Genomic DNA, 14,987 nt, shown 5'->3' on the forward strand with positions numbered 1-14,987 from the left:
GAATGACCTGAAAAATAACAATACTTGGTCAGGGAGATGTCAGTAACATTCCCAGGAAATATAAATGAAATCTCTTTGACAGTATTTCAGCTTAGATTGAAAATGTATAATGTTAACGAACGACGCGCGACCCAACGACAGACGAAGGCGGATAGCAAAATTCAGTATGACAAATATAGGCTGTTTCAGGATAATAACAATTGTGCCTTACTTACACTGAAAACATTGTCTATGTACATATCGTCCAACCTATACATAAATACATGGAAAGATCTTCTACATTAATAGTAAAATAAGTAACAAAGTCATGTGTAACACAAAATAGTTTATTTCTATGTATATATGACATGTAATTACACATATGCCGCACCAACAGTGACAGGTATAACCTTTAATAAGCTCTCACTATATCAAAAGCTTGCTTTGATCAACAATGTATGTAATTCTTCCCTTCATAAAACAGGTTACAATTATCTATACACATGGTGTATATATCAAAATTATTTTCATAACATTAAATATTATTACCATTTTCGAACAATAGTTTTTATCATTTGTTTATATTTGAAACTAGTAGGCTATAAATATGGTGAAATGTCAGTTATTGAAATTAATTTATTGTACCAAATGTTTAATGTAATCATGTTTAAACTTATTCATATACACCAGTACTTTATCAATTAACACAGCTAGTCAAAAACAAACCAGTCTAAATGATCAATCAGTGTTCTCAGAGTCACTCTTGTAACAAATATTGCTCTTTTCAATTACATTTTTTTTTCATTTTTTAGTTTGTTTATTTCAAACTCATTCTAAAAAAATGTTTGTAAATTTGAATGTTAAATAAACAATTGAATTATGACTGTTCTGTAATTTTTTCTGTGATATAAATTTGCATAATCTGTGTTTCTAATATCTTTAATACATGTATATATAAAACATATGGTGTACATGGAGTATACCTTTTCAATAATAGAACATGTTCAAATTCAGTATGACAATATCAGACATATGTTTTTAATAGTCCCTGTGTGCGAGACATGACATTCTATATTAATACATGTAGCAATTATGAACTTGACCTCTCATTTGTTCAATCTCAAAATCAATCATTTATTCTCTGTACCGTAGGGATAAGGGAACTAACTCTATAGCACAGAAACTGAAATTACATTTGTATTCATATTGTAATAATTGTACTTTCCTTCTTTAATTAAACTCCAGTACCATCAATCTACATATATATGAAGTTTGAGTACTATCAAAAGTTAAAATTTAACCCAACATATTAAGACCTCCAAAACAGTACCAGAAATTCATTTTTATAATAAAATTCTGTGTCACCTACAATATGGTTTAATTAATCCTAAGAATTTAGTTATGGCATTGAAAATTTAGATTTTTGTTTCATGAAATCAGTAGCTTTAGGCCTTTCTTTCAATCTTAATAACCTCAAATTAAAGATAAACGCAAAATCTCCTTCTCCAGAAAAGAAGAAAGCATCTGAAAATTTTGAGAAAGAAACAGTTGGACAGACATACAGAAAATATGACTACCCTATACAGCTAACAAATATATATTCTATCTCAAGGCACAGTGCTAAACATCCTCTTTGTTTTCTGGGGGAAAATGGAGCATATTCCTATAATACATATAATCACACATAAGATAATGTAATGTACAACATTTATACGTATAGCTTCTAAAACGTCTCTATACTGGCAGCTTGTTAATGCTGTAATAATTATCTGCTTTCCATCTCGGTCGGTTCAGGAAATCACTTCCTGAATGCAAGAAATATATACTGTTTGATTATCTCAGAAACCATTGTTCAAACATCACCAACAGCAAGTGGGTCTGGAATGAAATTCCATTGTACTATATTTCTTACAGTGTGACAAAGTCATTTATGTAAAATATCAAGATTAATTTGAAATTCTTCTCTCGTCAACAAAATATAACATTCCCTCTCATCAACACCTTATAAAAATACATACATGCCACACTTACGTTTCTTAATAACCCAGATTCGAAAAGGGATACTTTTATTAACATTATCAATAACCATGTTCCTAAGAAGGGGTACTTTTGGTACATGTAACCTTATAAATGACAACCTTTAGCATGACCCAGTGTCCCTAAGATGAGGTTATTTTGGTAGCCTTTTAAACAACTCTATTCCTAAGGAGGACTAATTTGGTTACCTTGTAAATGACCCTATTCCTAAGAAAGGGTAAATTGGCAACCTTTTTAAACAACACTGTTCCTAAGAACGGGTAATTTTGTAACCTTATAAAAGACCTTATTCCTAATTAGAAGGGGTACTCATGGTAGTCTTATAAAAAAAACTGTTTCCAAGATGGGGTACAGTTGATATATATGCTAAGATAATAAATGACCCTGTTCCTAAGATGGGGCACATTTAGGAACCTTATAAATGACCCTGCTTCTAAGAATGACCCTGCTCCTGAGAAAGGGTAATTATGGTAACAGTAGTATTGTTAAGATAACATTTTATAAAATCTAACTAGAAGAGACAGGATTTTAAAATAAACAGCAGACGAGCTTCCTAATTATATACATGTACAATTTACATAAACATTATGCTGTTATGCAATTTTTTACCTTGTCAGACGGTTTTTTATTCTCCTGACAAATATGGCCTGCTGAATCTCTCACCTACCAGGGTATATAGTATATGTTTGTATCGATTATGGCCCAAGGAGCTCAATTTGAATCTGTACACACTTTGATGTGTGGCAATGCAAAGTGATAGTAAATAGGGACAACTCTGATGAAAATCAAAAATAAATCACAAATTTCAAATAATTATATAAATTTAACAATAATGCACAAGATTGCATAGACAAAGTACAATTTAAATATTTTCATTTTTTCTTTCCTTGACCTTATAATTTTTTTTAAATTACTTAAATATAACAAAGATTTCCAGATCCTGAGGCCTGGTTAGCTTAACTCTTAATACATTAATGACAACTTGACAAAATATATATTTCATAAATTCAAAATTAAAACTGTATGTTTAATGATTTTAATCACCACTTTAACCCAGAAAAAAAAGAAGGAAAATTGAAATTTTAGTTAGAATGTTTACTAACAAAAACATTACTTATTAAGCCAATTGACGAAATTGTCACATGACTGTCATGTGGTTGTCATATGACTGACAATACAAAATGGTCTTCGTAACATCCAATCAATACATAACATGTAGTTTGTATAATACAAACATGAAATTATTTCATAACATTCAAAGATTGGAAATCTTCTACTTATTAGATACTTGTTTCAGTACTTATAACACAAGAAGTTTCTCAATGCAGTTTTTTGATTGTCAAGGAAACAGATGAACATCTGTATTATTACTGTTATTGCATAAATATTGTTTTTTATAATTTTGCATGTCACAGCAGTATGTATTATAAAGCTGATAAGATAATAATCCAGGAGTTTTGTACAAAACAGAAAAGCTAATCTATGCATTTATATAAATTTAGATTAAATTGCTTTTGTCAATCTAGCATATTCCACTGTACAAAGTTAATTTACATGTACATTCCTCAGCAATTCAATAACTTGCATTGCAGAAGCAAGTTGGTCCTTTTATTACTTAGCACCAATCTAGGTCACCAAAATGTTTTTATCCAATAATAACTATAATGTATTATATAATTGACATCTACATTTGAAAACGAGAAACATTGATCATCCAGATCCAGACAAAACAAAATAACACCACCATTGTCACAGGACATACCAATCTTTTTGTGATTTACACAAAATCATTAAATGCTGCAATAACGTTTTTGGGATTATAGAATACACAATTGGATTCTATACTGTTTTTGCATTCACCTTTAGTTTGCACACTCATGCTAATTTCATGCTAAAAATTGACAAATCTTTCTGAAGACCATTTTAATTCTTATCCCCCAAACAAGCTTATAAATAACATGAATCTTGAGAATTATCCTGCAGCGACCTATTTAAAGGTCCTCTAATCTAGGTCCTCTCTCTACTTGTTGAATGACCTTGAGTGGGGTCAAACTTGCAACTTGCTAGGCGACAGTTGTTTCTGGAATGCGGAATCTCTTTAAAGGCAGATATGTATGTTTAATATCAGCTATCGTATCAGCTATAGATCAGTTGACTTTTTGTTCAGGATAACAAGATGCACAGCAAATTTGTCTGTAGTAGTCATAGCGACATAGGCGAGCTTGCACAACCAGTTGACAGTTACCATAGCGATCTTTGCAGGATGGATCTGAAAAAACAACAGGAAAGAAAGCAGTTTTAATGTGCCATTTTAATTTCAGACTTTCTTTTTGTTGTAACTTTTAATAATAATATATTGGGGGTAAATGCCTACATCCACGCCTAATTGATTTGGTTTGCAATTTCATGTTTGACATTGAACATACGCGTAACATCTAAAAAATGAAAATTTCAGTTCATTCATAATGATTGTTGTCAGATAAGATAAGAAATGGCTATATATAGCTGTATCAGGCTTAGTCCGAATTATTCTGACATTTTATCGACTTTTTTCATATCGGTCTGTCGTCGATTATTTAATTAATCGATGACACACCGATATGAAAAAAGTCGATAAAACGTCAGAATAATTTGGACTACCAAGGTATATCAGGTTATGTAATCTTGACTAACAGATACACTTATTTTTGTTAAATATTTAGTTTATTTAAGGTGACAACTTTAAAACTTTCAGGTTATTTGTACAAATTATTTCTACTCTGTCCTACAATTTCATATTACTTTGGTTAACCATTTTATTGTGTTAAAAGCAAATAGACGAGACCTCCTTTATAGTAAAACCTTCAGAGATAAAGTATAAACAGAACAGGAATATTAAATATAAATATTAATTTAATGGAGGTCATCCAACAGCTTTTCTTCCGGTTTTAAGCCCCGTCAGAAAGAGAGCAAATTGTCTATAAGGCTTTATAATTACAACAAATTATATTCTATAAGCAGAAAGGGCTTGTGTTCAGGTGTACATTGTAACCCTCCTCTGTGGAATCAGGGGGAGAACAGGGCCTATTAATGAGCATGGGGTTATTAAGGGTCAAGTACAGGTATTCCCACCTCCATTACCTGCGTCTGACAGGCTGGCAATACATGCTTGCTGATTACAGGTGTCTCGTGATGTGGGGCGGTCAGACTGTTCACAGCTGGATACGGGTTGTTTATTCCGGTCCAGACACATCACAGTACGAGTCACCTGGCCTTCGCCACAGGTCACAGGGCACTGCAAATGTCAAATGTTTATTCAGCCACGGTTTTGAGTAAAAAGGTGACTTATCTAAATTATATATCTAAATCACATCACTCATGTTTATGCATGTCCACTCCAATTCTTTCTTAAAACAGTTGATTATTTCTTTTTTGAGATGAAAGTTGAATCATTATATAAGCGTCCTATACTATAGCTATATATAAAACAATTATCACTCGCAGTCCCTATGTTTCAGACTCCTGGGCAAGGACTTACTTGAATCAATCGCTGACATTCACCCTTGAAGAACAAAATCAAGCGAAAATATTGGAACTGAGAGTGAAATTGTTTTATCATTTATCTTTTTTCGTATGGAAATCAACTGTTGTTTATTATAGCTATATAGTTCATAGCTGGTAAAGCAAACTCATGGCTTTTAAAGTTAAGCCTTTATCACTTTTTCACAAATTCTGTTTTAGTTAACTTCAATTTGTTGTTCAAAATATGGAAATAGCAAAACACCACTGCCCTCTGCCTAGCCCTAAATTTCCCTGGTATCCTAGACCTCATAATATGGATCATTGATATTGAATGGAAAAAAAGGAAATATCAATAAAGTAAAATTTATATTGAAGACTTTGAAGATGACTTCACTTTGCCTTGGGGGTTCATAAAACCAAAATTTCATTTTGTTCATTTTATCATGCCTTGCAATAGTCAACACCATACCACACTAGCACAACAATCGCTCCTAGCTGATAGAGATAAAAAGCTAAATATTGTAATTAAAAGACTTTCTGAATGTTTAGATTTATCAGGTCACCATGCATGCATATATAGACATGAAGCTAAAACAACATCCTCAAATTCTGTAATGTTCTCTGTGTTTTTTTAAGATCTACAATCGTGAGCCTATCCCCAGGATTTCAAACATGCCAGAACACTAGTCCCAGCATATTCAAAGGGGGCTAACTCTTGTGTTTTGGGTATTTTACTATAGTTACCTGTGTCCATTCTGACATATGCCACTGGGCCCCACAGGAAGACTGATGACACGGTTCCTGTGATAATGGTTTAGTACGGTTATCACACATGTCTAGGGACACAGCCCGGCTGTTGTGACTGGAATCCACCTCCAGACACAAAACATGGCGCGACTTCAAACCGTCACCACAAGATGTAGAACACTGGAAAATAAACACAATTGCGATGAAGTTTGTTTTGAAAAGAAAACTATCATAAACAAGGATATACATTTTTATAGGTTTTAGTAACAAAAAATCTGTATTAGTGTATGCAAATTGAAACCGTGGAAAGTTGTTTATATAAATCTGTGATTATGCAGAGTTTACCGAAGAGCTTAAATTAAGTTTTCTGATTCCACTTCCCCTCACAGAGGAAAAGTCATCAAATTAACAACAAGAGTGCCGTGGGGCAGAACAATATACGCCCCTGGAATGTCATATAGTGTTATATAATTTCTTTCATTGAAATAAGATCTGCATCATTCTAAGAGTGGTTAACTGACATGCTATAAAAAATGTAGGAGAAAATCTCCGGACAAATATCAAATACTGAAATAAAATAAACAAAGGGCAATAACTCTTGCAAAAATTGTTGAATCAAAATTCTCTTCAAGTCCGTCAATAAATGTAGGAGGAGATCTCCGGACAAAAAATCAAATAATGAAATGAACAAAGGGCAATAACTTTTGAAACAATTGTCGAATCAAAATTCTTTTATAGGAGACACAACTTCATATCATGATTCTAATGTATACCAAGTTTCAAAGAGATCGGTCGAAAAATGTAGAAGGAGATTGCCGGACAAACAAAAGTTTACGCCTGCTGGTTGGACAACCTCATACCATAATACTTCCATCAAATTTAACGGGCATATAAAAATGAAAAAAAAGCCATGCTGTTAAGTCAATTATAACAAACATGATGTAAGTTTCAATACATCGTGACATGCCTTACAATGATGTACATGTGTACATGTATAATGTCACTACCTGACTCCAGGGGCCGGCAAACCAGCTGTTACCACAGTAACGAGTGCTCCTGGTATTATTACACTGCTGTTGGTCAGCAGGTCGGCTGTCTAGACCACAGCTGACATCGAGGGCCTTGTGGCCACGGATGGTGGCGCAATGGACGCTCCGAGTCTGTACTCCTCCACTACAGGTGCTGGAACACTGTCGATAAGACAACAGAGAAAACAATGGTTACTGGTCCATCATTTATTTTGATAAAAAATATTTCATGGGGTATTTAATAATCAGTTTCATTTTAATAAATTCCTCAAGCTATTTAGATTTGTTTTTGTTTGATTTCTTCAGAGAAATTTAGTTGAAAAAAAGAATACATAATAATTATTTTAACCTTGAGACTTATTTTCGGAGTGAACCTCATATCTCTCCAAAATTGAAATATACCACTTAATTATATATTTCAATCAAAAATCACATAAGGAAGTAAAAAGTCTTGACATGATTTCTTTTTTGCTTTTTAGATAGATCAAAACCAGGTATGGAAGGAAATTATAGGTGTACAAAGTTTGGGTATATCTAAATACTATTGTTGGACACTAACCAGGATTTCACCTGCACTCTATCACATACACATTCAGATTATCATTTTTATTTCAGGAAACATTATTAAAGAAAACTTGTGGATGAGAGTTTTCCAATACCTCGTGCGACCACTGTGATAAGAACCAGTGGTGTTCACATGGTCCCTGGTTACATGTCTCCACATCCCGGGGGGTGGGGGAGTCACATAGCTCCGCCCTCACAGGTCTGTCCCTGGCGTCCACACACTGAACTGTCCTCTGCTTCTCTCCAGCACCACAGTTCACTGAGCACTAAAAATAAAACCGCTCTCTTCCTGAATGATGTCAGCAAAGAAGTTACACCACTGTCTTTGATTTTTTTTAAATCTTATAACTGGAAAATGTCTGTAAGACATGAATGCCTCTGCTTCCATGCCAATTATAGTGTGATTCAAAATTTTGTATAAACAGTAACGTGATCTTGGTCTTGACCTTTGAACTTTGATATACATTGACATTTGTATTAATTAAGTCTGATCAACGTCCTATATAAGAAATGAAGTACAAAAGTAGATAGAGTGATGTAACTGAATTGGTTGAAAACATTCTATGAATAGTAAGTTTTCTGTAACATTGACCTGGGCTTTGACCTTGGAACCCTGAAATTTGAACTCATTTGAGATATTCTCATACTTGAACTTTGTAACTTTGTTCAAAATCTGTTAGGAAATGAAATCACTGGAGTGCTGACACTAAAATCAAAATGGAATGAAATAGGCATAATTACAAGAATGTAACAATATTAACAAAACTGGTAATAGAGTGTGTCTCTACAGATAAGTTGTGTTGCACAAAAACTCCTAGTATTAAGCAATGTTTCTAAATTTTGTAAATCTCTGCACTTTGACACAGTCTCCACAAAATTATTGAAACACTAAATGCCTTTAATGAGGCCTGTGTCGAAATATATGGCAAAAATTTCGATATAAAACATTGTCATATCTCCTAAGAGTGACTATACAGCATTCCGTTCATTAATATGTGTTAACATGCACATTTATCCCCAATGTAAACCGGCTATCTACCTGGCCCCAGTCCCCCGTTTGCCACCGAGTACACGGGTCAGTTTCACACTGCTGTACGATAGCAGGTTTTTCTCCAGCGTCACAGAGGGAAGCAGAAACACTGAGCTGTTCCTCTCCCGAGATCCGTCTCTTACACTCCACCCGCCTGGACTGTGTACCCCGACCGCACGTCACTGAACACACCGACCAGGGGTGTAATTCCCATCTACAAAATCAAAGGAGGTCACATAAACTCGTACACAAAATGATCAGATAGTGAATCTGAATTATGAATGTAAAAAAATAATTCTTTTCAAAATGCATCAATTGAATTAATTCACATTAGGGAAAATAAGATTTCCTACATGTAGTTTTCTGTTTTTGTAAACTCTTTAAATTGTTCATGACAAAAATAATTCCCAATAACTAAGAAAACCAGGGCCCCGTAGTTCAAAATCTGACTACAAGTGGTAATTAATGTAATTGACAAGTTTTTAATGATAGCATTTTCAAGATGCAAATTTTTAAGAGCTATCAAAAAGATTTATAAATATATCTTTACGTATTTCTTGTCTAGATCTTTAGGTGGCAATTTCGAATTCCTATACTTTTTAATTTTGAATTTCAATGCATTTGGAAATCTCCTACTGATTAGTTTTGTGTAAGGTTCCATAAAAGTTTCATTGAACAGTTAGTTAAATCTTAATTAATTATGTCAATTCCACAATGCTGAGTTTTTAGTTGAATTTGTCAGCAATTACTTGGCAATCTTTTGCATTCACTAAAATTTCAATCATAAAGAAGTAGTGATGGTGCTTCAAAATTATTGGCTTGAATGGCATTGATAAAATATGTACTACACAATATATATGTAATTCTGTATAGCACAGTGGTCGTAATTGACATTCAGGGTGTTTGAAAATAGGACAGAAAGGAGTGACAAAACACATTGCTGTGTTGAGAGGCAGCATACCAGTCTGAAACGTTCCTTAACTCATTCACCCCTATATTTTTAAAATGGACTTACCCAGTCTTTGATTTGGTAAGGTTCAAATGTAACTTTAGGGGTGAATGGGTTAAGTGAGAATTTGTTTGCTCTTTTTCTTAAAACCTGGTAAACAGTCGTAACTTCAGCATTTAAATAACTAATGTTTAGATCGCAGTAGACCAGGATGGAGAGTGTTTATGTCGGGAAGAAGGCACTGATGTCATTTTTAAAAATGCTGACAACAGCTGCTTAAGAGTAAACTTCTGTTTTTTCCTTAAACAAATATACACAAAAAAATGATTTTTTTGCAAGAATTCTATTAATTGAGCAAAAAATTAATATCACAAGGTTCTCTCTAGCAGCTGTTGTTTCTTTAAAATATGTGTATGTCACTCAGACCTTATCAGTGTAATAAGAGCCAATGTATATTTATCACCATTTCTTTACAGTTGCAAATTGAGATAATGCAAACGACAACCAACTACTGTAAAATGAAAATATTTAAGACATGAAAGAGGCAATCATTTTGGAATGTCACTGATAGCATTGTAGTTTGGACCTCTCACCTTATACATTTGTCAGTCTAAATTTTAAGATATTCACTTAAATTAACAAAGCTTTTCATATAATCACAAATTCACTAATTTTAAAGGTTTCATTTTAGATATTAATTATCATCTACCTTGTGTCTTTTTTAATATTTAAAAAAAAAAAATGTTTCTAGAGATATTCCTTGTTACATTGTCCTTTGGTGTGGTCCCATCACTCAGCTGACTACTGCAATGATATTTACTTTTTAAATGAATATTTTTCACCTGTCACACAAGTTAACACAGGTGTGTGGTCGTGCGACTCAATGAAATTATAATCTATTTAAACGAAAGTTTGTTACCTGTAAAATACTAGTAAGAAAAAAATACACAGGCACATCAATTTTCAATTACTGGATAAGTTTACAGTCTCTGAGAGACACACGCTGAATTAGAAAGCAGAAGTAAATCTTTTAATGCTAAATTAGATGACAGAAGTAAATCTTTTAAATTGTGTGACCAATAAGTGGCTCTGTAGTGTACAGACTATTACATTACAGGAAGGCGGCACATTCTTGTGTAAAATGTGCATAAATCCATGCTAATCCATGTAATTTGTGTTCCATAAGACAAGGTAAAAACCAAGGTTGCTTGTACTTTAGGAAATCTGTCGTCGAATGAGAAACCTGGTGTCAAACCGCCATGTTTAAACTTCCCCGCCTCCCCATCATCTTGTCAACATGTTAAAATCCAGGTGTTACACAGGTAAAGCAGGTATAGCACTATTGTCATTTCTCATACCCATCACTGATGTTTACGTAAACAGTGCCGCGTCAACCGATTTTGTTTCTGTTACCTGAGCGGGTGGCTTAACGAATGTGTTACAGGTAAGATAAAGTTTCAGGTAATACATTTAAAACTCGCCTATCTCGTCATTTAGCATTAAATATCTAGGTTTAACAGTTATAATGTCTATAATTTAGGAAAGTGATGCTACAATTACAAATTCAGGTAATAAAGGCAATTTTCGTGTCACTGTCTTGCATTTTTTTACGATAAATGGTTTCAACATGCATTTTAAACAAAAAATAACATCCGATAAATACGGACTGAAAGACTTGATAGCGACGATATAATTACTTTCACACGGGCTCGTAACTCAAATTGTAACGGACATTAAGTAGAGTGATGAACACAAAAGATTTCCTCATGGGAAAACATTTTTATATATTTTTTTTTTATAAATTACATAAGCTGATACTCATCCTCCTCTTATAATAGCTTGTGGAATTCTTGTTAAGAAAATCGCTATTTCACACGGTCACGAGAAAACTTACTCATTTGCTAAATTATCACAAGACAACCAATACTATAATGATAGAATGTGATTTCCAGTCAACCCTTAGTGGTTTTCTTTTAATTTCTCAGAGGGTAAGTCAAGTTAATCCTCCGATAGGTTTTCTTGGTACTTACACAGGGGAGAAGTTCTGAGTTAACCCCAAGAGGGTGTTTTGTGGTGTTTACTCAATAGGGGATTCAAGTAAACCCCAAGAGGGGGTTTCCTGGTAATTAATCAGGGAAGAATTTCAGTTAACCCCAAGAGGGGGTTTTCTGGTAATTAATCAGGGGAGAATTCCAGTTAACCCCAAGAGGGTGTTTCCTGGTAATTAATCAGGGGAGAATTTCAGTTAACATAAAAGAGAGGGTTTCTTGGTTATTACTTAGAAGGAAACTTCTGTCCACCATCAAAGGGTGTTTTCTTTAAGTTGCTTTGAATATAATCCAGTTTACCTTCAGATAGGGTGCATTGTTAATTACTCTCTAGAAGTGTCCTGTTGATGTTAAATAGGTGGTTTCCATTTGTTTTCTTCAATCTCCAATCAATTCATCCCTTTAGAATTTGGTTAATTGCATTCAGAATAAAAACAAACTTACTGTGGAGGACAGGGCGACTTGTTACAACTGACGGTCTGTTTTGGCGGGCGTAGTGAAACATCGCAATTATCATCAGTAACATGGACCTGGGTCGTCTTTAGCACGCACACAATGTTTGTCTCCTGGGTACCTGAACATATTCAAACTCATAATTAACACAAACACTTACATGTATCTGGATACAATAGATTACCAGCAGTAAGTTTAAGTCCAGGAGCGTTGTCCTTATATTACCCAGTCATGTTATAATGTAGGAGCAAGATAAGCATTGTTAAGTTATTTCAAAAGAGAAGTGGGCTTAAGGATCCCTGTCCCACTGCACTGTTGTTTTTTTCATATTAAAAGTTACCTCCCCTTAATTTCATTTAAGATATAACTGTAGCACAGTTGGGGCAGAACCCTTCCACAGACCAGGTAGCTGGCAGTCTGTTAGGGTGATAGTACAATGTATAACACCCAGGTATCTCAGTCTGTTAGAGTGATAGTACAAGGTATAACAACCAGGTAACTCGGTCTGTTAGGGTGATAGTACAATGTATAACAACCAGGTGACTCAGTCTGTTAGAGTGATGGTACAATGTATAACAACCAGGTAACTCAGTATGCTAGAGTGATAGTACAATGTATAACAACCAGGAAACTCAGTATGTTAGAGTGATAGTACAATGTATAACAACCAGGAAACTCAGTATGTTAGAGTGATAGTACAATGTATAACAACCAGGAAACTCAGTATGTTAGAGTGATAGTACAATGTATAACAACCAGGAAACTCAGTATGTTAGAGTGATAGTACAATGTATAACAACCAGGAAACTCAGTCTGTTAGGGTGATAGTAAAAGGTATAACAACCAGGTAACTCAGTCTGATAGGGTGATAGTACAATGTATAACAACCAGGAAACTCAGTCTGTTAGGGTGATAGTAAAAGGTATAACAACCAGGTAACTCAGTCTGTTCGAGTGATAGTACAAGGTATAACAACCAGGTAACTCAGTCTGTTTGGGTGATAGTACAAGGTATAACAACCAGGTAACTCGGTCTGTTAGGGTGATAGTACAATGTATAACAACCAGGTGACTCAGTCTGTTAGAGTGATGGTACAATGTATAACAACCAGGAAACTCAGTATGTTAGAGTGATAGTACAATGTATAACAACCAGGTGACTCAGTCTGTTAGAGTGATGGTACAATGTATAACAACCAGGTAACTCAGTATGCTAGAGTGATAGTACAATGTATAACAACCAGGGAACTCAGTCTGTTAGAGTGGTAGTACAAGGTATAACAACCAGGTAACTCAGTCTTTTAGGGTGATAGTACAAGGTATAACAACCAGGTAACTCGGTCTGTTAGGGTGATAGTACAATGTATAACAACCAGGAAACTCAGTATGTTAGAGTGATAGTACAATGTATAACAACCAGGGAACTCAGTCTGTTAGAGTGGTAGTACAAGGTATAACAACCAGGTAACTCGGTCTGTTAGGGTGATAGTACAATGTATAACACCCAGGTATCTCAGTCTGTTAGAGTGATAGTACAAGGCATAACAACCAGGTAACTCAGTCTGTTAGGGTGATAGTACAAGGTATAACAACCAGGTAACTCGGTCTGTTAGGGTGATAGTACAATGTATAACACCCAGGTATCTCAGTCTGTTAGAGTGATAGTACAGGGTATAACAACCAGGTAACTCAGTCTGTTAGTGTGATAGTACAATGTATAACAACCAGGTAACTCAGTCTGTTAGAGTGATAGTACAAGGTATAACAATCTCAAGTCCATGGTTTAAATCCCGGTCTAGTCCAGATGATTTTTTACTCTCAGTCTCTGGACTCCATTGTCAATCTTTTTTTAATTATTTTATGTCTCTATTTCTTTTGATCATAAATGTCCTGCAAGGTATACTTTTCATTTCAAAAATAAATTTATCAAAGCTTTAGTCGTGCTGGAAAAATAACTTTTGAATGCATATTTTCATTGTTTGTTTATGCCACATTAATTTCACAGTTTTTAGCTCACCTGGTCCTTCGTCCGTCCTTCGTCCATCCGTCAACCTTTCATTTAAAACGCTACTTGTCCTGAACGACCACATATATTTTGACCAAATTTGGTCAAAAGCATCCTTGGGGGAAGGGGAACAAATTTTGTATAAATGGTGGGTCTGGCCCCCCTGGGGGCTGAGGGGCGGGGCCCAAAAGGGGAAACATAGCAAATTCTTTAAAATCCTTCTTCTTTTGTAGAAATGAAAGGATTTGTTCCATATTTAGTCTGAAGCATCCTTGGGTAAGGGGGAGTCTATTTTGTATAAACTGTGGGTCTAGCCCCCTAGGGGCCTGAGGGGCTGGTCCAATAGGGGAAACATAGCAAATTCTTTAAAATCCTTCTTCTTTTGTAGGAATGAAAGGATTTATTCCATATTTGGTCTGAAGCATCCTTGGGTAAGGGGAAACCTATTTGGTATAAACTGTTGGTCTGGCCCCTCAGGGGCCTGAGGGGCGGGGCCCAATAGGGGAAACATAGCAAATCATTCTTTAAAATCCTTCTTCTTCTGTAGGAATGAAAGGATTTGGTCCAATTTTGGTGTGGAGCATCCTTGGGTATAGGGGAACCAATTTTGTATAAACGTAGGGTGTGCCCCCCCCCCCCCCCCCCCG

The 14,987-nt window shown here is 34.8% G+C and overlaps 1 protein-coding gene across 6 annotated transcripts in view; it reads right to left on the reverse strand.

The window, feature by feature from the left end:
• Nucleotides 1-312: 312 nt before the first annotated feature.
• Nucleotides 313-14,987, reverse strand: part of LOC110465558 (thrombospondin type-1 domain-containing protein 4-like) — a 120,527-nt gene continuing 105,852 nt past the window's right edge. For 5 of the 6 annotated variants that reach the window (XM_021521476.1, XM_021521478.1, XM_021521475.1 and 2 more), the window contains 7 exons: nucleotides 12,328-12,457; nucleotides 8,896-9,100; nucleotides 7,952-8,122; nucleotides 7,272-7,454; nucleotides 6,262-6,444; nucleotides 5,128-5,290; nucleotides 313-4,285 (listed from right to left, as the gene is read on the reverse strand). In XM_021521476.1, the coding sequence (XP_021377151.1) occupies nucleotides 4,164-4,285; nucleotides 5,128-5,290; nucleotides 6,262-6,444; nucleotides 7,272-7,454; nucleotides 7,952-8,122; nucleotides 8,896-9,100; nucleotides 12,328-12,457 (1,157 nt within the window). In that variant the 3' untranslated portion in view covers nucleotides 313-4,163. The remainder of the gene's footprint in view (nucleotides 4,286-5,127; nucleotides 5,291-6,261; nucleotides 6,445-7,271; nucleotides 7,455-7,951; nucleotides 8,123-8,895; nucleotides 9,101-12,327; nucleotides 12,458-14,987) is intronic. The other variant, XM_021521479.1, reaches the window with a different exon arrangement.

Source organism: Mizuhopecten yessoensis, unplaced genomic scaffold, assembly GCF_002113885.1.
Source record: "Mizuhopecten yessoensis strain PY_sf001 unplaced genomic scaffold, ASM211388v2 scaffold11091, whole genome shotgun sequence".
Classification (NCBI taxonomy): domain Eukaryota; kingdom Metazoa; phylum Mollusca; class Bivalvia; order Pectinida; family Pectinidae; genus Mizuhopecten; species Mizuhopecten yessoensis.